A 16,179-nucleotide genomic window follows, 5' to 3' on the forward strand; every position below is an offset into this window, starting at 1 on the left:
ACTGTGTAAAGGACAAACTTAAGGTATGTTTACTTTCTTCTTCTTCTTCTGCCTTTTAACTCTACACTAGTAAATACCAGAGAAAAACAAAGTGCTTCATGTTCTGCTAAATTCAATTGCTAGCATTAATTTTTACTCGACCATCTGCGATTTTATATACAAATATCATATTAAGAGGATTGTGAAACAAGTTAGTTTTGCCCTAATAATGATCCATCGATGGACGTTGGACTTCAAGCTCAATGATCCCCTACAAATTTAAATGCTGCTGTTATCACCTAGGAGTGCTTTTGAGCCACACTGACTATAAGTTAAATATAAATTTAGCTAATAATAAAACATATTTGGTTAGTATGACTTTAATTTGCACTGATGTACCTTTTGCCTAATTTCCTATTTAATCTTAACAAAACATTCAAACAGAAGTGCAAGTACATAAAAAAATGAATGAAAATAGGATCTAAGACCAAAAACGGATACACAGACACTGTAAAGTATACAGAAACTCCCTCTAGCCATAACAACAGTCAGTCTTTGTGGTTTTTAATAATGAGCATGCATCCACGTGTGTGTACGAAGCTGTAGGAGGCACTGGTGGCAGTGTAATACTTCTGGCAGGGTTTCACAAATCATAAACACTCTGAGCATCGTAAGTCGTGGCCTCTTTCTATTCAGACACTTTTAAAGCAGCTAATGAGTGGGAGAGACCTGCTATGAATTAAATAAAAATCCCAAACCACTGACACACCTTGTGGGTTTGGGGATTTGCAGACCACACCAGAACTACACAAACACCAAGGCAAGTGGTGCAAACTTTGGCACTTGTAGATAAAGCACATGTAGTAACCTAGACTAATGAAAGAGTGGGCATGGACATGAACATAAATACACAGTTTAAAATAAAGTGACACTGTGTGGGAGGAGGGAGGAAACCTTTCCATGAGGCTGACTCAGTTGTTTAGTTAATTTTTATTCATTATAGCAAACCCATGACATTTATGGTACATTGAAACTCATTGTCACCAGACAAAAACTATCTTATGTGTAACAGAGGCTTTATAAAAAGGCAGAGCGGTAGAAATACAAACAACATGTGCAAAATCATCATCTGCAATATGAGTTTTCCAGTCAAGCTTTTACTATTTATTTTTCCTTTGGGCAATTCATGTGTCTCCTCTGCCCTTTCCCAGCGTGCCTACCTGCTCTATCACTTTGTTCAGCTGCTTATGAATCCTCTGAAGCTCTGTTGCTATGGCACCCAGAGCACTTTCCACCGTGACTATGTCCACCGGCGAGGTCAGTTCCTGCTCCTTCAGGCCAGATGTGAAGAGCTTCATTCCCAAACCGTCAGGTCTTGGTGTTGGCTGGTCTCTCATGCTGCTGTCAGCAGATGCAGATGAAATGATTTCTTCTAGCCTCTTCAGCCAAGCATCGTCCTGGTGCCTACTACGTAGGAGCATCTGCAAGGTTGCATTTAATCTTCTTTCCCTCTCTTCCTCCTCATCCCTGAGATCGACCAAGCCCTTTTGCAACCTAAGACTTGCCTGGTCTGCATGTACCCTGCAAGCTGCTTCCAAGCTGGGTGCACACTGCTGACACATCCCCTTCGTCAGCTTCTCCAGTTGGGTCTTAAGAGACGCTGTTCCCCCGCAGCACTGCTCCACAGATTCCAGGAGCATGTTTTGCCTCATGTGGGAGTCCTCCAGAGCGATAAAAAGTTTATCCCAGCGGGAGAAATCTGTTTGGCATGGTGCAGTTGGAGACACACCTGCACACAAACACATATGCGTTGATTATTCATTCCAATAGGCAATTTAAGGATTACATAGAATTAATACATGCCATACGTAACACAAAAAAGGAGATTTACTTTATTGCCATAATTTGACTGGACTTTATCCGTGAAACTAGTACAGGGAAAGAAGGCAAGAAGGTGTTAAAACTGAGCTTCTGCTAAACATACAGCAGTAATTAGAGTTGGATGTATTTCACAGATATGCTGCCAGTTTAAGTTTGGACACACTGTGAAGTATAAAAATGGCTTTGGGAAGTTATTCAACACACAGATGTAAAGGTCATGAAGAACACATAAAATACATGTGCTACAATCCCAAAATGACATTAATTTAGGGGTACAGCAACGAAGTCCTTGAGGTTGGACGCTCGAAGAAAAGCGATGCAAAACGGACTTGACAAACAGCAGAGGGGGCTTAAACTGTGAAATGGTGAAATGTCCACCTTCTGTAGGTATTTGAGGCTACCAGTTTGCATTCTTTACATGGACTCAAATCGCAGAGGTTGCTTATTGCCTGTGCTCTGTGCTCACGGTATGAGGTATGTGTTCCAGTTATTTGTAAGTCTGTTTCACCAGAAAGTCTGATGCTCACCTGATAAAACTGTGAAAGCCAAAGATGGTATCGTCTGAGTAAAAATGTACTTTACAACATCAAACATTTAAATATGGTGCATTATCGTAAACTGGATTTAATAAACACATCTGCTTACCTTTAGGGTGTTTTTAAAAAATCAGGGTGTTTTTAAAAATTAAAATAAACATAGTAAAAATTTAAATTAGCTAGGTTTAGTAAAGCGTAGTAAAACTGGAGAGAAATTCATCACAATATCAATCTGTTCAAACAAGCAGGGAGCAGACAAGAAAAAAAAGACAAAGAAATAAAACTCACCCTCCTGTTGGTCCAGGGGGATCTCATTGTCATAGCTGTCTTCATAGATTCTTTCATACTCGATGTCATTTATACAGAACGATGAACCCGTACACAGCACCAGGCAGATCCAAAACACATGCATGATGGAGTTCCTATGGATGTTTTTCCTTAAGATTTGTTGGGTTGCAGTGCATATATCTGAAAATATCAGAATCATCTATCAGCAAGTTTTCCTGCTCCTGCACACTCCAGCTGCTTTGTCTTTTCTTATTCACCTACTTCACTATATGTAGAGCACCTCTGAGTTAGCTAACTGTTGGAGCTGCTGGGTTATAAACCCTGAGAGAAGGAAGAAGGGGGGGACCAAGCTGGGGAGGGGTGGGGCAGAGCTGTTGAATGAGTGAGTAATGCTCCAGCGGAGGTAATACGTCATAATTCACATGGGCTGACAAAAAGCATGCACGATGGAGAAGGACAGGCTATGTATGTTTGTTAAAGTTAAGCCATCTCTAGACTCTGAGTCAGTCTGCTGACGTAATGACACATTTACACTGTTGCAGTAGCTTTGACATTTAACATAACTCCAATTACGCCATTTGGCAGAAGTTATGTCATTTTAAAATTTGTCTCCCAACTCAGTTTATCATCAGTGTTATATTAACAAATCAGACTTTGTTTAATCAAAGTCTGATACTGAAGATATTTTTACTGATATCTTCCATATTTTTTTTCCAGATAACAGACCAGTAGTATAACAAAATATCTAAGTGTATAAATGTCCAGGTTCAGTGTAATTATTGCCAGATAAATGCATAGTCTTCAAATTCTTATTCAATAACAACATTACGTCATCACGGCCATATTTAAATTGATTTGAAGAGATATTTGCATGCTCTTCTAATTCAAGACCTTCAGTGGTCCTCACTGAGCAAACTCCCAGCGACAACAATGAAGCAGAAATCAGAGAGGTGAGTTATCTGCCTCAGCAGAAGATATATTTTATATCTCCCAGAGTTAGGGAGCTGTCATATTGCTATATTTACAACAAAAATATAACAAGTAGAAGTAGAATGCCATATGTGTATATATGACATAATAACTACCTAATAAGGAAAAACTCATCTGAAGTCAAAATAAATACAATAAAATCAAATAAGTATAAATTGAAATAAAAATATTAAGAAATAGTATAATACACAAAAGTGCATAATATTTTAAAATATTTCTAAACTAGCAAAACAAAATTTAAAATGACTTAAATGTAGTAAACACAGCATGGGAAATATCAGGTACAATCAGAGAGAAAACATAGAGATGAAAGTGTGCTGTAGTGAGACATAAATGCAAAGCAGAGCAGAGGGAAGGTGCTCAGTGCAGGTATCCAGATGTCTGAACCTCTATAGCAGCACAACTAAGGGGGAATTCAGGGTCAACTAAGATGAGCCTAAAGTTTTAATCTTAAATTACCTCAAATAGCTATCTTCTGAACACAGATTGAAAACTGATTTCACTGAAGAGGATTCTGCCTCCCTTATTGCCTTTGCTGCTTTAATGAGTTAATAGAACAGGGTAATGTACTATGATGTCTCTGAAATACAGAGTTTTGTCATTAAGAGTTTTGTATGTAAGGCCACAAACTGCAAATTCTATTTTGATTTTCAGGCAACTGGTGAAGAGACACTACTATGGGACAAACATGATCTCTTTTGCGATTGGGCAGTATTCCAACATTGCAGCATTTTGGACCTATAAGGACATCCTATTAACAAGGAATACATAAATATATGTATTAAATTTTAATCTCACAATAACAACTGTCCAGATAAGGATATACAACACGTCGCTGCACTATACAAAAGCAGCTAGGCTGTAGAACAAAACACCATAGGTCATTATAGCCACCAAGGCTCCACAGAGACTAACCTTTTTCAGTGCCTCACCAGTTAAATGAGTTAACCCCCCCAGGGACCTTGTGCAAGTGGAAGAAGGCATTCTTAGAAACTTGCTTTTCTGTGTGTTTTAGTAAAACGTACGTTTTTATGGATTAGACCGAGTCCCTGTGTACAGTTTGCACAACCATTAGACCTCTTAACATGGAAAGGTTGCAACACTGAATGGTCTGGATTACATTATATGCTTGTGAAATTGCATTCTTAGTAAAACCAGCTGTATGTTCAGGTCTCTGATCAACAGGTGTTGTGGCTAAACAGCAGAAGTAGGACAGGTCAAGGTCAAAGGAAAAACCCTGACCCTTCTCCCTGCAGACCTTCAGAGTGACCACTTTACTGCACATGTCAGCACGTCTGCCAGTCTCTATTCCTGATAGTCTCTGTCTGGACAGCTATAATTGTAGCAGTGGGAGCAACAACTGTGAAGCTGGCAGATTTATCTCAGGAAAACAGAGAACCTGCAGGAAAAGATGGATTGAAGATTTAGAAAAAGATGAAAGACTTTGAGTTGCGGGCGAGGAAACGTACAGAAGGTCAGGTTTGTCTTTCCTCATTGCGGCAAAAATGTTTGTGGAAGCGTATGCAATTCCTTGGCCCATTTCTGTGAACTGAATAAGCTCCCTACAGAGTTACATGTTAGAACTAACAACTGAGCTTTATGAAACCGATAGTGTCGCTATTTTCTTCTTCCCTCTTCGATCCCGTCTGAAGGATTTCCACTTCTTTTTTCCTCTTTATAGGTCATCTTTCCATGTAAGCCATCACATGACTCATCAGAAAGGAGTTACATTTATCAGCAACTGCCAGATGCTGTTTACCACCACCCCACACCGACAGTTTAGCTGTCATGTAAAACACTCCCAGCTGGCAACGGGGGAGGGGGGGTGATGAGAGATGAAGGGAAGACAAAAATACAGAGATGTGGGAAAAGATGGAAAGGAAGGGAGAGAGTGAGAGAGAGATGGTGATGAGTTAGATTTCAAAAGCGTTTTTTCCCCATTTTTTGCTTTTCTCACTCTAATTTTCCTGACTATAATTTTCAGAGCCGGGAAATGAGAAGAAAACACATCCTGTGATTTGGCTCGTTCTGACAAAACAGGGGTGCTAGGGAAAATGGGACAATGGGTGTTGTCAGCTAAGCTTACATTAAACAGGCAATGTAAAACAGCAACAGGACTTCACTGTTGCGCAAACCACATGGTAACAGTGCAAAATCACACAGACCATTTTATGAGAACTAAGTGTTATTATTGGGTGTATACGCTTTTTGGTACCAATGTGTGGGATAGGGAGGGAAGGAAAACATGCAAATATGGAGCTATTATTAAAATACAGCACGCCGTAAAACAGTAGAGTCCTTGAAATAATGTCTAATCATTTAAAATGATTGCATTAGTCATCATTGCAAGATTTAATAAAACACAGCACAGAATTAGATATACAGTCATGCTAAAAATCAACTAGACCCAAGGGTTTACATATCAGGACATAATAAAAAAATATCTGGCCCTTAGCAGGTTTTAAAATTAGGTAAATGGTTTTTTTTTCAGATGCAACTTTGGAGACTTCAGATGTTCTGCTGCTTCTTTTTAAAAGAGGTTTTCTTTTGACAGGACTTCCAAAAAAAAAAAAGGAAAAGAAAAAAGGCGATCCTTGTTCGGTCTTTATCTAATTGTACTGTCATGAACTTTAATATTTAACATGCTACCTGAGGCCAGTAGAGTCTGAAATGTCACTCTTAGTTCTTTTTCTTTTTTTTTTTATTTGAGCATTACATGGTCTGGCTTCAGGGTGAATTTGCTCTGAGGTCCACTCCTAGGAATGGTGGCAATTGTGTTGAATGTTTTCCACTTGTGAATAATCTTTGTTACTATAGAATGATGGACTTCAAATAGTTTTCAAATAGCTTTATTAACTCTTCCAGAATAGCAGGGAAAAATTGTCTAAGATCACTGCTCATGTCTTTCCTCAGGGCACTGTATTGACACAGACCTTAATGTTGCAGACCTGCAAGCTGCCAAAACATCTGCTTTCTAGAGCAGCCAATGATCAGTAATCAAGTGCATTTTATTAACAGCACCTGGCTGCTGTTTAGGTGTAAGACTGTACTTAGTTTCTCCACACACTGCTTCTGCATTTTGGCTTAATTTTTGTTAGATAAATAATGGCTGTACAACATGTCATGTTTTGTAGTTCACCTGAAGGTGTAGTTATCTAAATAAAAACACTGTAACATGTGCTCCTCAGGTAGTGCATCAGAAGAAACCAAATTAGGTAAAAAAAAATCCCAATTTCCTTTATCCGTTTTCCCAACTCACTCATCGTGAACAAAGCGTCCCTTTCCTTCCTGTATCAAACAAAAGGATCATACCAAGACTTAGGAGAGATCTGCTCAAGGACAAAGTGCGAACCGGAAATATAAAAATATGCTGGAATTGTGACAGGGACTTGTTTTGTCGGCGCAGAGGAAGAACGCTCATGAACATTTAGGGACAGATTTATTTTTCCTTGCTGAGTTGTAGGGAAAAAAATAGCAAGAACTGAATCTGCATTCATGGCTGCACCTTAGCCCCTGTAAAGATACAGAACTGATACAGAGAGGTAAGATATAACTGTTTATAGTGTTAATGAACCCCAGGCTCTGCTTCGATCAGTATCACACCAACTGCTCTTGATTGATCTAATCTGTTTGGACAGATTAGACAGGAAAAAGGTAAAGTGGGAGTGAAAACCAGACACACATATGCATGCTTTTGTCAGCAATTCTGGGTAACTATTTCAGCTTGTGTGCATGTGTTGAAAGGTTGTGATTCATGTAAAACAAAAGGAGATCTCACTCTTGTGTAAAAAAAAAAAAAGTGAAGCGAATCCAGCTTAACTGCAAGCTTGGCAGTTGGTCAGATGTGAAACAAACAGAATTTTTTGGAGGCTTGATCAAGACCTCAGTCTGAAAATAATTGTCACTGCGTGTAAATCTAAGACAGATGGCTGGTACGATGGGAAAGTGAGCTATATGAACTGTGGTTTTAACAAGGAAATTACAGAAACACCTTGACTGGAGAACAAAGATAGACGCCACACTTGATTTAGACCGGCATGACATCACTGTTTGCATATTTATTTCCACATCTTCACATGAATCAAGCACAAACTCAGACCCGCACTGACGTCAGCTCAACGACTCGTCGCTGAATCATGACTGCGTGCGTGTAGTTTGAAACTGGCAGCAGCTCTGATATGAACACTCAGACTACACAAACCCACACACATCTTTACATACTGGGACAAAAGCATTGAGCTTGTAGGCAATTATTTCAGTACAGCCAGTGCTACATTAATATTTGTTTCCATCCAGAGTCCCTCCAGAGTAGACCCGCGTTAGGCAGGTCTGCCCTCATGAAGAAAATGAACAACATCTGGACGTGGAAACTTCCACCCATTTGACCAAATGGGGGCTTTAAGAAGGTAAAGGGTGAAAAATGAGTGTATGCATGGGAAACACCCAGCACGCGTATGAAGAAGCACAAAGGTCCAGTCACCTCTGGGTTCCCCAATACAAATGCGCACAGACAGAAGTGAAAGTCTGTATCGTATGGAAAATGACCTCATGTTTAACAAACACGAGTGAGGAGGTGGCAGTCACATATATGCACATATACTTCTTTCTAAAGGTGTCACATGTTTGGGCCAAAGTATTACCACCAGTTCACACGGGTCACTGAGACACAGTAAAATTCATGTATTCACACCAACACGTACACTTGGCACAGAGCTTGATTAGTTCTCACTGACCAGAACGTAAAAAAAAGATCAGTTTCACAGACACTAACTGAAAACAACTTTACACTGCAAAATGATAACAGTCTGTTAGCTTCGTCTTCCAGCCTGAAACCAGGAAATGTTACACACAGAGCAGACTTTACATCTACCATCATCATTTTTACACAGCATGGATAAAACATGGATAAAGCTCAAGTCTAAAATTATTGTGGCACTATATTACGCTTTTAAAAAATAAGCAACTTCAACAACTTCACATTATAATCCCTAAGGGATTAATTAAACTGGAACATGATATAATCACTGTGTATATTCCTAAAGTCAAAGCTGAAATACTCTGGGCTGATGCCATGTTCCCAACCTACTGTCTCTACTAACCCACATCCTGATGGCCTGACGAAGACTCCTGGACATCTCCTTCATTGATGCTACAGGTTGCACTGGGTTGTAAAGGCAGGGAGGCTGCTGTTGCTGCTATTGAAGCTGTTGTATTGAATGTTAGTACCTGGGTAGAAGCAGGAGAAGCATCAGACATCCTGGCCGTCCTGCTGGGTGCTTGGAGCTGATCCGTTTGGTTTGGTGCAGAGACATGATCAATCGCTTGAACGGTAGTTGACTGGCTGTTGATTGGTGAATGATTGCTGGGTGTTTGTCTGGTGGTGGAGATGATGATGTTGTTATTGTTGTTGTTATTTGTCTGGTGAGTCAGCAGTGCACTGAAAGATGAATCTGCTGTGGGTGGTGAGTTTAAAGTCCACGAGTCCTGGTCGAAATCTGGAAGCTGATGGACGAGCACAGGTAGCGGAGTAACGTGATTTGGACTGATGGGTTCATTCGCCTCGTGGTTGCTTGTTGATGGCTGACTAACGGGATTGCTAATTGCAGACTGCCAGTTATTGGAACAGAAGACAGCTGGAATGCTGCAGAGAAATAAAGCCATAAATATAATCCACTCATGTTCAAATCATAAAGTATTCTTTGTAGTCCTGGTTTCTTTAGAAGACCAAATGTCCTGAGTATTTTCTACTTTGTACTGAAGTTATTAATCTACTTGTTAAAACTTCTAATTTATTCAGTTTCAATTAAAAGAAAAACAATAGAAAAATATAATGGATTTGACCCAAATCTCACTACAAACTGTATTTTTTTTTTTTTTTAGAAGTTTTGCAAATAACCTGTTTTAGTCACACTGTAGTTATAAAATAACTGTTAAATACCAAAACTGAAAATACATGGTTTCTCAGACAGCCATGATTTGGAGATTCATTGTGCTGTATGAAAAATTACAAATCTAAACTGTTCAAGGTATAAATATAATAAAAACATTACACAACAGTATAAAGAAGCAGTATCCTACATCTACTTATCAACCTTAAATGAATCTCCTACCATTGCTATGCTGACAATAAGCTATACTTTAATGTGAAACCTAACAACCACAACAGCCTCTCCTACTTCAGTAAATACTTCTCCGCCATTACCTACTGGATGTCTTCCATCTTAAAATGCCTCCATCTCAAACCTGGCAAAACGGAGGTTCATGTGTTCTGCCCTGACAGTTACTCTAAAGAGGGCAGTCACTGAATTGGCCTTCTCACCAGCAATAATATTTCAAAATCATCTGCTCAGATCCTTGGTGGCATGTCTGACCAGCATTTGAAATTTAATCTCACACCAGAAAGCTCATCCAGTCTTCTTTCTAGGAAACGCTGGAAAAATGAAATCTTGAAACCTTTTTGCACACTTTCTGCTTTCCTTCACTGGCACCTAGTGAAATTTTATAAATAACATACAGAGCCCTACGTGGCCGGCTCCTGTATATACAGCTCAGCTACCAAGAGCTTATAATCTTAGTTGGCCTCTCTAATCATCTTATCAATCTATCTTAACTGCTCCTTGCTCTTATTTTAAATCCAGAGGGGACCACACTTCCTACATTGGAGAGCCTAAATTTTGGGACAGTCTTCCTTGCTCTGTCAGGTCAGGCAAGAGAGTCATTTGTTTAAAAAAACAAACAAACAGCTTTTTCTTAAGCTTTCTCCCATTATTTTTTGCCATAGCTTATATATAATGTGTGGAGGAGTGCATGTTGGAATGAATCTAAGACTGTATGCCTGACTGTGTCTGTAAGCTGGAAGAAGTAACACATATGGTTTAATTCGAACTGACAGGTCAAGGTCAAGCACTTTGGAACTGTGTGTTTTAAAAAGCACTATACAAATGAAGTTATTCTTATTCTTATTCTTCTAAAGATGGAAATGAGACTACACAGACCTGACCAGCTGTTTTTGCAGCTCCTGAGCATGTTGGTTGCACTGAGAAAAGTAGCTAGCTTGAGCATCCACAAAGTCAGTGAGGCTCCGCATATGGTTGGTCTATAGAGGCAGATGGCAGGAAAACATACCAAACAAGGTAAAGAGCCACAAGCATTAAATAAAAAGCAACAGTTCCTTTAAGAAACCGATAGTAAAAAGTAGTAAAAAACAAAACAAAACACAAATTTGAACTGGTTAGGTGTACGTACATGTGTGTTGCTGAATCCTTCCACAACAGCTCTTGTGATTTCTGACTGTCGATTGAAAAGACTCTGACAAATCCTCAGCTCCACCTCTGCCTACACATACAAACCCCCACACACACAAACACACACCCCCACACACACATCTGCATGGTTTTTCTCTTATTTTTCTAAAAATGGCTGCCAAAATAATACAACATTTAAAATGAGCTCAGTTCTAAACAAACAGAAAACTACAGAAAGGAAATATTGTCTGTGCTAACAGCAGCTCCATATTCATATCAATTACTGCTCCCAGCCTAACTGATATACTGTATGAAGACCATTTCAGATCCTGTGTTCTTCAAACGGATAAGGAACTCACCTGAGAGATTTCCTGAGCCCAGATCTGTTTGCATGAAAGAGACATAAGAAGACAAATGTCTTATTTGAAGATTGAACACCAACTTCATCTGCGTCTGTTAATAAGCACGTTCCTACACAGAATCGCTGACCTTTAGCCATTTAACACGCAGGAAGCTGAACATGTAGGAGACATGAGACAAGTAGTCGTCTTCCAGTGGGTTGGCATTCAGGTTCTGACAAAAAGATAGAAGATACAAGAACTGTAATGTCAAATATCAACATGTTTAGCTTTCAGTCAGAGCACGACTAACTGAAAAGTATGTAATCATGTAAAGGTGTAACTCACTCTGGCCTCTTGGTCAGCCTCATGGGCTTTTCTCAGCCTGGCTTTAGTGATATCCAAGTCCAAACGTTTATTCACCAACATCTTGCGTTCATTCTAGGAACAAGCAGTCTTGTTTACTTTACAAACAACCTATAAACAAAATATTATTTCGAGTGACAGCATAAAATGCTAAAATAACCTAATCACTACCGTGATAATCACAATAAAGGTGCGAGTTTGTGCGCATGTGATACAGAGGCATGTGTTTACCTGTATGGCTTTGTATTCCCCCTCAGTGAAACTCCGCAGGGGAGTGAGAAAGTGAATGTTAGTGCTTTGGACAAACTTCCTCTCTGCCTCACCGAGCTGCTTCTGAGCCTCTCCACACCTTATCAATGCAGTACCTGAGCAGAGAAACATAAAAATACAACACAGTGACAACTTTCCAATATATACTCATAACACAAAAAAGACGAAAATAAGCAAATAAATGAACATGTGAAAATAGTTGAGATCCTTCTCTCAGATCAATAAAATGCACATACTCACTAGCCACTTTATTAGGTATTCCTGTTCAACTGCTTGTTAACCAACCCTGTACTGGCAAACTACATGTACCTAATAAACTGGCTGGTGAGTGTGTACTCACCATAAGGTGTGTTTGATCCAATTTCCAACCCAGCCTGAGTCATGTGATCTCCCAGTAACTCAACGGCACGAGGCCGGGGTGGGACGTTCCACTCCAGATGCTGATACAGCCGGTCCTCTAACCGCACTCCTGTGTATCAGAGGTCAAAGGTCATATCAAAATTCAATGGCTACATTTTCTATACACAATGTGACGATTTCTTTCATGTACATTTGTTAAAGGGTGCACCTGTGACAATAAAATTAATTAAAAATGGTAATAAACAATACACACACAACACCTCTCAAAACATAGTTCATCCCTGTGCTGGATTTAAACTCTAATGCATTGGTTTCATACTTTCTTCCACAAGGAGAAGGTCCTAAAATAATGTTTCATATAATAAATATCATTGTAAAAATGATTTTACAAGAAGACTATAAACCCTTGGAAGATAAATTCAGCGAGACATGATCTGAAAATGTATCCTGGATGCATCTGGCAGCTGAATGTACCTTTTATTTGATAGATTGCAGACCACATCCACTCATAACTCCATTAGAAAAGGTAATTGGATTCAAACAGGCTAAAGAATAAGCATCTCTATTCATCCGAACAGGCCAATTGCTACAAAAGTAAACAAGAGACCTCAAGGAAGATGTATGCATGACTGTGGGAGGGAAAACAGAGCTGAAACGATTGGTCCCAGAGGTAAAGACTCTCAGCTACGCAGGACCACAACAGTAAGTTGATGGGATTTGATGACTCTGCTTTTATCTGTATGCTGGCAGCCGGAAATTGCTTGATATCGTCCCAGATGCATCTTCTTCATAAATATTTATAGTTCATCTAAATGTTTCTCATCTTCATTGTAAATGTCTTTAAAAATACTCCATAGAATACCTGCCTTGGAAGAGGGAAACCATCTCCATTACTCTTAATGAGATGATGTTTTACTTTAAAAGAGTAAATGCTCAGATATTTTTTCTCGCCTTTTATATATTTGGATACAATAAACAGGTTAGGGTTCAGGATCATAAAAACAGGGCTAATTGTGGCAAAAACAGGACCAACTGTTAGTGAAGTGGTTATGTATACATCTGTAACTGTTCAATGAATCATGGCAGCTTCAATAAATCATTTCATGTTCTCCTACCGAGGCTTGGCTGCAGTAAAGCCTCAGTCTGGGAGATTATCTGGTCCGTCCACGTCTTGGTGGCGTCTGCCCGTGATAAAAGCTCCTCCAGTCCGGGGTCCAACTCAGTCCTCTCGGCCTGTCCTAGACTCTCTCCAGTGTACTGGAGCGAATTTCAGGGTAACATTAAGACCACTTAAGAAATAAAAACAAACTGCTTAACTGCGCACTTTTCTTTTAGTAAAGGCAGTCGCTGATTTAGGTTGAGATTAAAGCCCAGGAAAAACACATAAGAGTTTCCTTTATTATCATTATTATTATTATTACCTGAACAGCGCGGTTGATGAACTGACCAGCATCCACGGCGAACCGAGTCAAATCCATGACAGCGTCCCCAAGGTCGCCTCGTCTCCGGTGGACCAACTGAGAATCAGCGGCCAAGCAGGACCGGGGTAACCACGTTATGAAAAGACAGCTAACCAACTACAAGCGGATGACCTCGCCATAGCCTCCCGGCTAACCGCCCCACTTTCTGCTGGCTAGATTACGGTCCGTTAACACCGAGCAGCCGAGCCCAAGAGGACGAAGCAAGTGCAGGCACCTGCGTATGTTGACTGTTTATCCTCCTCCGCATCCTGAGCGCGTCTTCTGTCAAGTTGGATGTCTTTAACATGTGTTTCAGAACCGTGGAAAACAGCATCGCATCGGCTATCAAAAACGGTCAGCTTTGACAACAGCAACAGATTACCAGTGATAATAAATATTAGCTAGTGTTTTCGCTTTTTTTTTCAAAGCTTCACTACAACGATAAAATTTAAATTTCGGATTATTTTGAATACCGACGGGTTTAAATAATATTAAGCTTTTACATAAATTAAACTGGACATTTATAAGTGTCAAAAATTCAGTAAAATTATTAGTATATTAAAAAAAAAGAAAAAATATTTAGCTAATAAGAGAGCGCCTTTATCTACGCTTCCGGTTCAGATCATTCAAAATAAAAGCATATTCTCATGCATTTATCTTGTTTTCCCACTATAAATATGCAAATAAATAAATACAACCAAGCTCATCCTGATCTAAAAATAGATTAAAGGTTTCTATCCCAAAGCCAGCTGCAACAACAGCCAAGCATTAACAAAAAGAAGAAAAGTAATAATTACAAATACAGTGATTTTCTGACTGCCTGAACTCATTACTAGATAAGAAAAATATTGCTAGCTTAAAAGCAAACTACTACCTACTTCTTACTCACACCTTCACCCAGTCCACTTTCAGCTTCTTAAGCAGACATTTAATTCTGCTTTTATGTAAAAAGTTAAACCAGTTGGCTGTAATCAGGAGTGAAGAAGCAGCGGGAGACAGGGGATTAAAACAATCAGCTGACAAGCCTGTCTAGCTCTGTGAGTTTAAGGAGGGTTAAGAGATTAGAAGACACACCCTACGGCACGTTTACCAACAAAATGGCTTTATGACAAGGGAATGTACAACAGTGCTGCATTTTTCAATGTTTTTCTAGATAACTCAAAACAGAAAAAGGCTCATTAACAAACAGTCAAAAGTGCTTGGATTGCATTATAATCTTCTGAATTGAGTGCTCTTTCTTTCTACAAGTAAGGCCCCCAGCCTAAATACATCTGACACAGTAGTTTATCATCCGTGGCTTCTTGTATGAGGTAATGGACGTGCCCCTCAATTGACAGAGGAAGACCCAGTACTTTATTCCTGCAGGTGCTGCTTGATGTCAAACACATGGGTTTTAGCCTGACAGAAAAACGTAAAAAACAAACATGAGGTTTTATTGGACCTGAATGTGCTGTAGTCAACTCAGTTTTCCTCTGGGATTAATAAGGTCTCTCTAATTCAGATTTGCAAGTAAATACAATTTAAGAGGTAAAAATTCAAGAAACATACCCACTTTTTCATTAACAATCTCTCCTGTCTCATTGGCCTGAGCTTTCGATAGTCCTTTGCCTTGTTTGCTCCACTCCACCAGTGGGTCATGAAGGAAGGTCTTCAGCACACTTGCAAGAAAAATTAAAAACAGAGACTCATTTTTAATATTTATGAATGGTTGAATTTGACAATAATCACTTTTATGTGAATGTACCTCATGGGGTACATATTATAAATAATCAATATAATAACATTTCTAAATAATATTTTTATTGAATGTGAGGCAAAAAAAAAAAAAAAACCTTGCTGAAGAGGCAGTTGAAGTCTACATGAAGATATTCTCCAGTGAAGGAGTCAAAGAGGATGTTTTCTCCGTGGTGATCTCCAGACCCAGGAAATAAATCATCACACACAAGTAATAAAGTCGCACTTTGTTTGTTGTGTTTCAGGTGTTTCTCCACCCAAACAGCACCCTCCTGTGGAGAGAGTATCTGGTCTTCAGAGCTCCAGAGCTATTTCAGCAACTTCACTGTGTCCAAGGTCAACTCTGCGTATGGCAAGTGTCTGAGCATGCTTAGTGCTGTCCAAGAGGGCAACATGGTGTCTCACCTGGCTCTGCCAGGTATAGAGGAGGATATGTTGGGTAACAGACATTTAAGCATGAAGTTCATTCATTATTCAGTCCTGCTTGATTCGTATGACTATAACGCCCACATCCGTTTATTTTATTTTTTATTTTAGTTTGAGGTCTCCAGGCGCTTTCTTACTACAGCTCTTATTCACAGAATAACACATACATTCATGCAGTGTATTATCCATACCTACGCAGTTATCTAGGAGCCGCAGCAGCCCTGCCATCATAAGGCATGAAATTTAGTGAATATTTGAAAAGCTGAATGCGATTTTTTTTCTTTTTAACAATCCCTGTTTCTCTGAG

At 39.4% G+C, this 16,179-nt stretch overlaps 1 protein-coding gene across 3 annotated transcripts; it reads right to left on the reverse strand.

Annotated features, from left to right (window-relative positions):
* Window positions 1–1,548: 1,548 nt before the first annotated feature.
* On the reverse strand, window positions 1,549–13,809 carry LOC109194286 (endophilin-B1). Of its 3 annotated transcripts, none has more exons than XM_025900796.1 (11): window positions 13,674–13,809; window positions 13,368–13,509; window positions 12,233–12,361; window positions 11,854–11,987; window positions 11,605–11,697; window positions 11,408–11,491; window positions 11,278–11,301; window positions 10,920–11,009; window positions 10,670–10,770; window positions 8,901–9,315; window positions 1,549–1,768 (listed from the first exon to the last, which is right to left on the reverse strand). In XM_025900796.1, exons 1-11 carry the CDS (start codon window positions 13,728–13,730, stop codon window positions 1,688–1,690), a joined length of 1,350 nt encoding a protein of 449 aa, XP_025756581.1. In that variant the 5' UTR covers window positions 13,731–13,809; the 3' UTR covers window positions 1,549–1,687. The 3 variants fall into 3 exon arrangements, with proteins under 3 accessions (XP_025756581.1, XP_025756582.1, XP_013125524.1); XM_025900797.1 differs by lacking the exon at window positions 1,549–1,768 and adding an exon at window positions 2,701–2,864; XM_013270070.3 differs by lacking the exon at window positions 1,549–1,768 and having other exon boundaries at window positions 6,508–9,315.
* Between the last annotated feature and the right edge of the window lie 2,370 nt (window positions 13,810–16,179).

Source organism: Oreochromis niloticus, linkage group LG19, assembly GCF_001858045.2.
Source record: "Oreochromis niloticus isolate F11D_XX linkage group LG19, O_niloticus_UMD_NMBU, whole genome shotgun sequence".
Taxonomy (NCBI): domain Eukaryota; kingdom Metazoa; phylum Chordata; class Actinopteri; order Cichliformes; family Cichlidae; genus Oreochromis; species Oreochromis niloticus.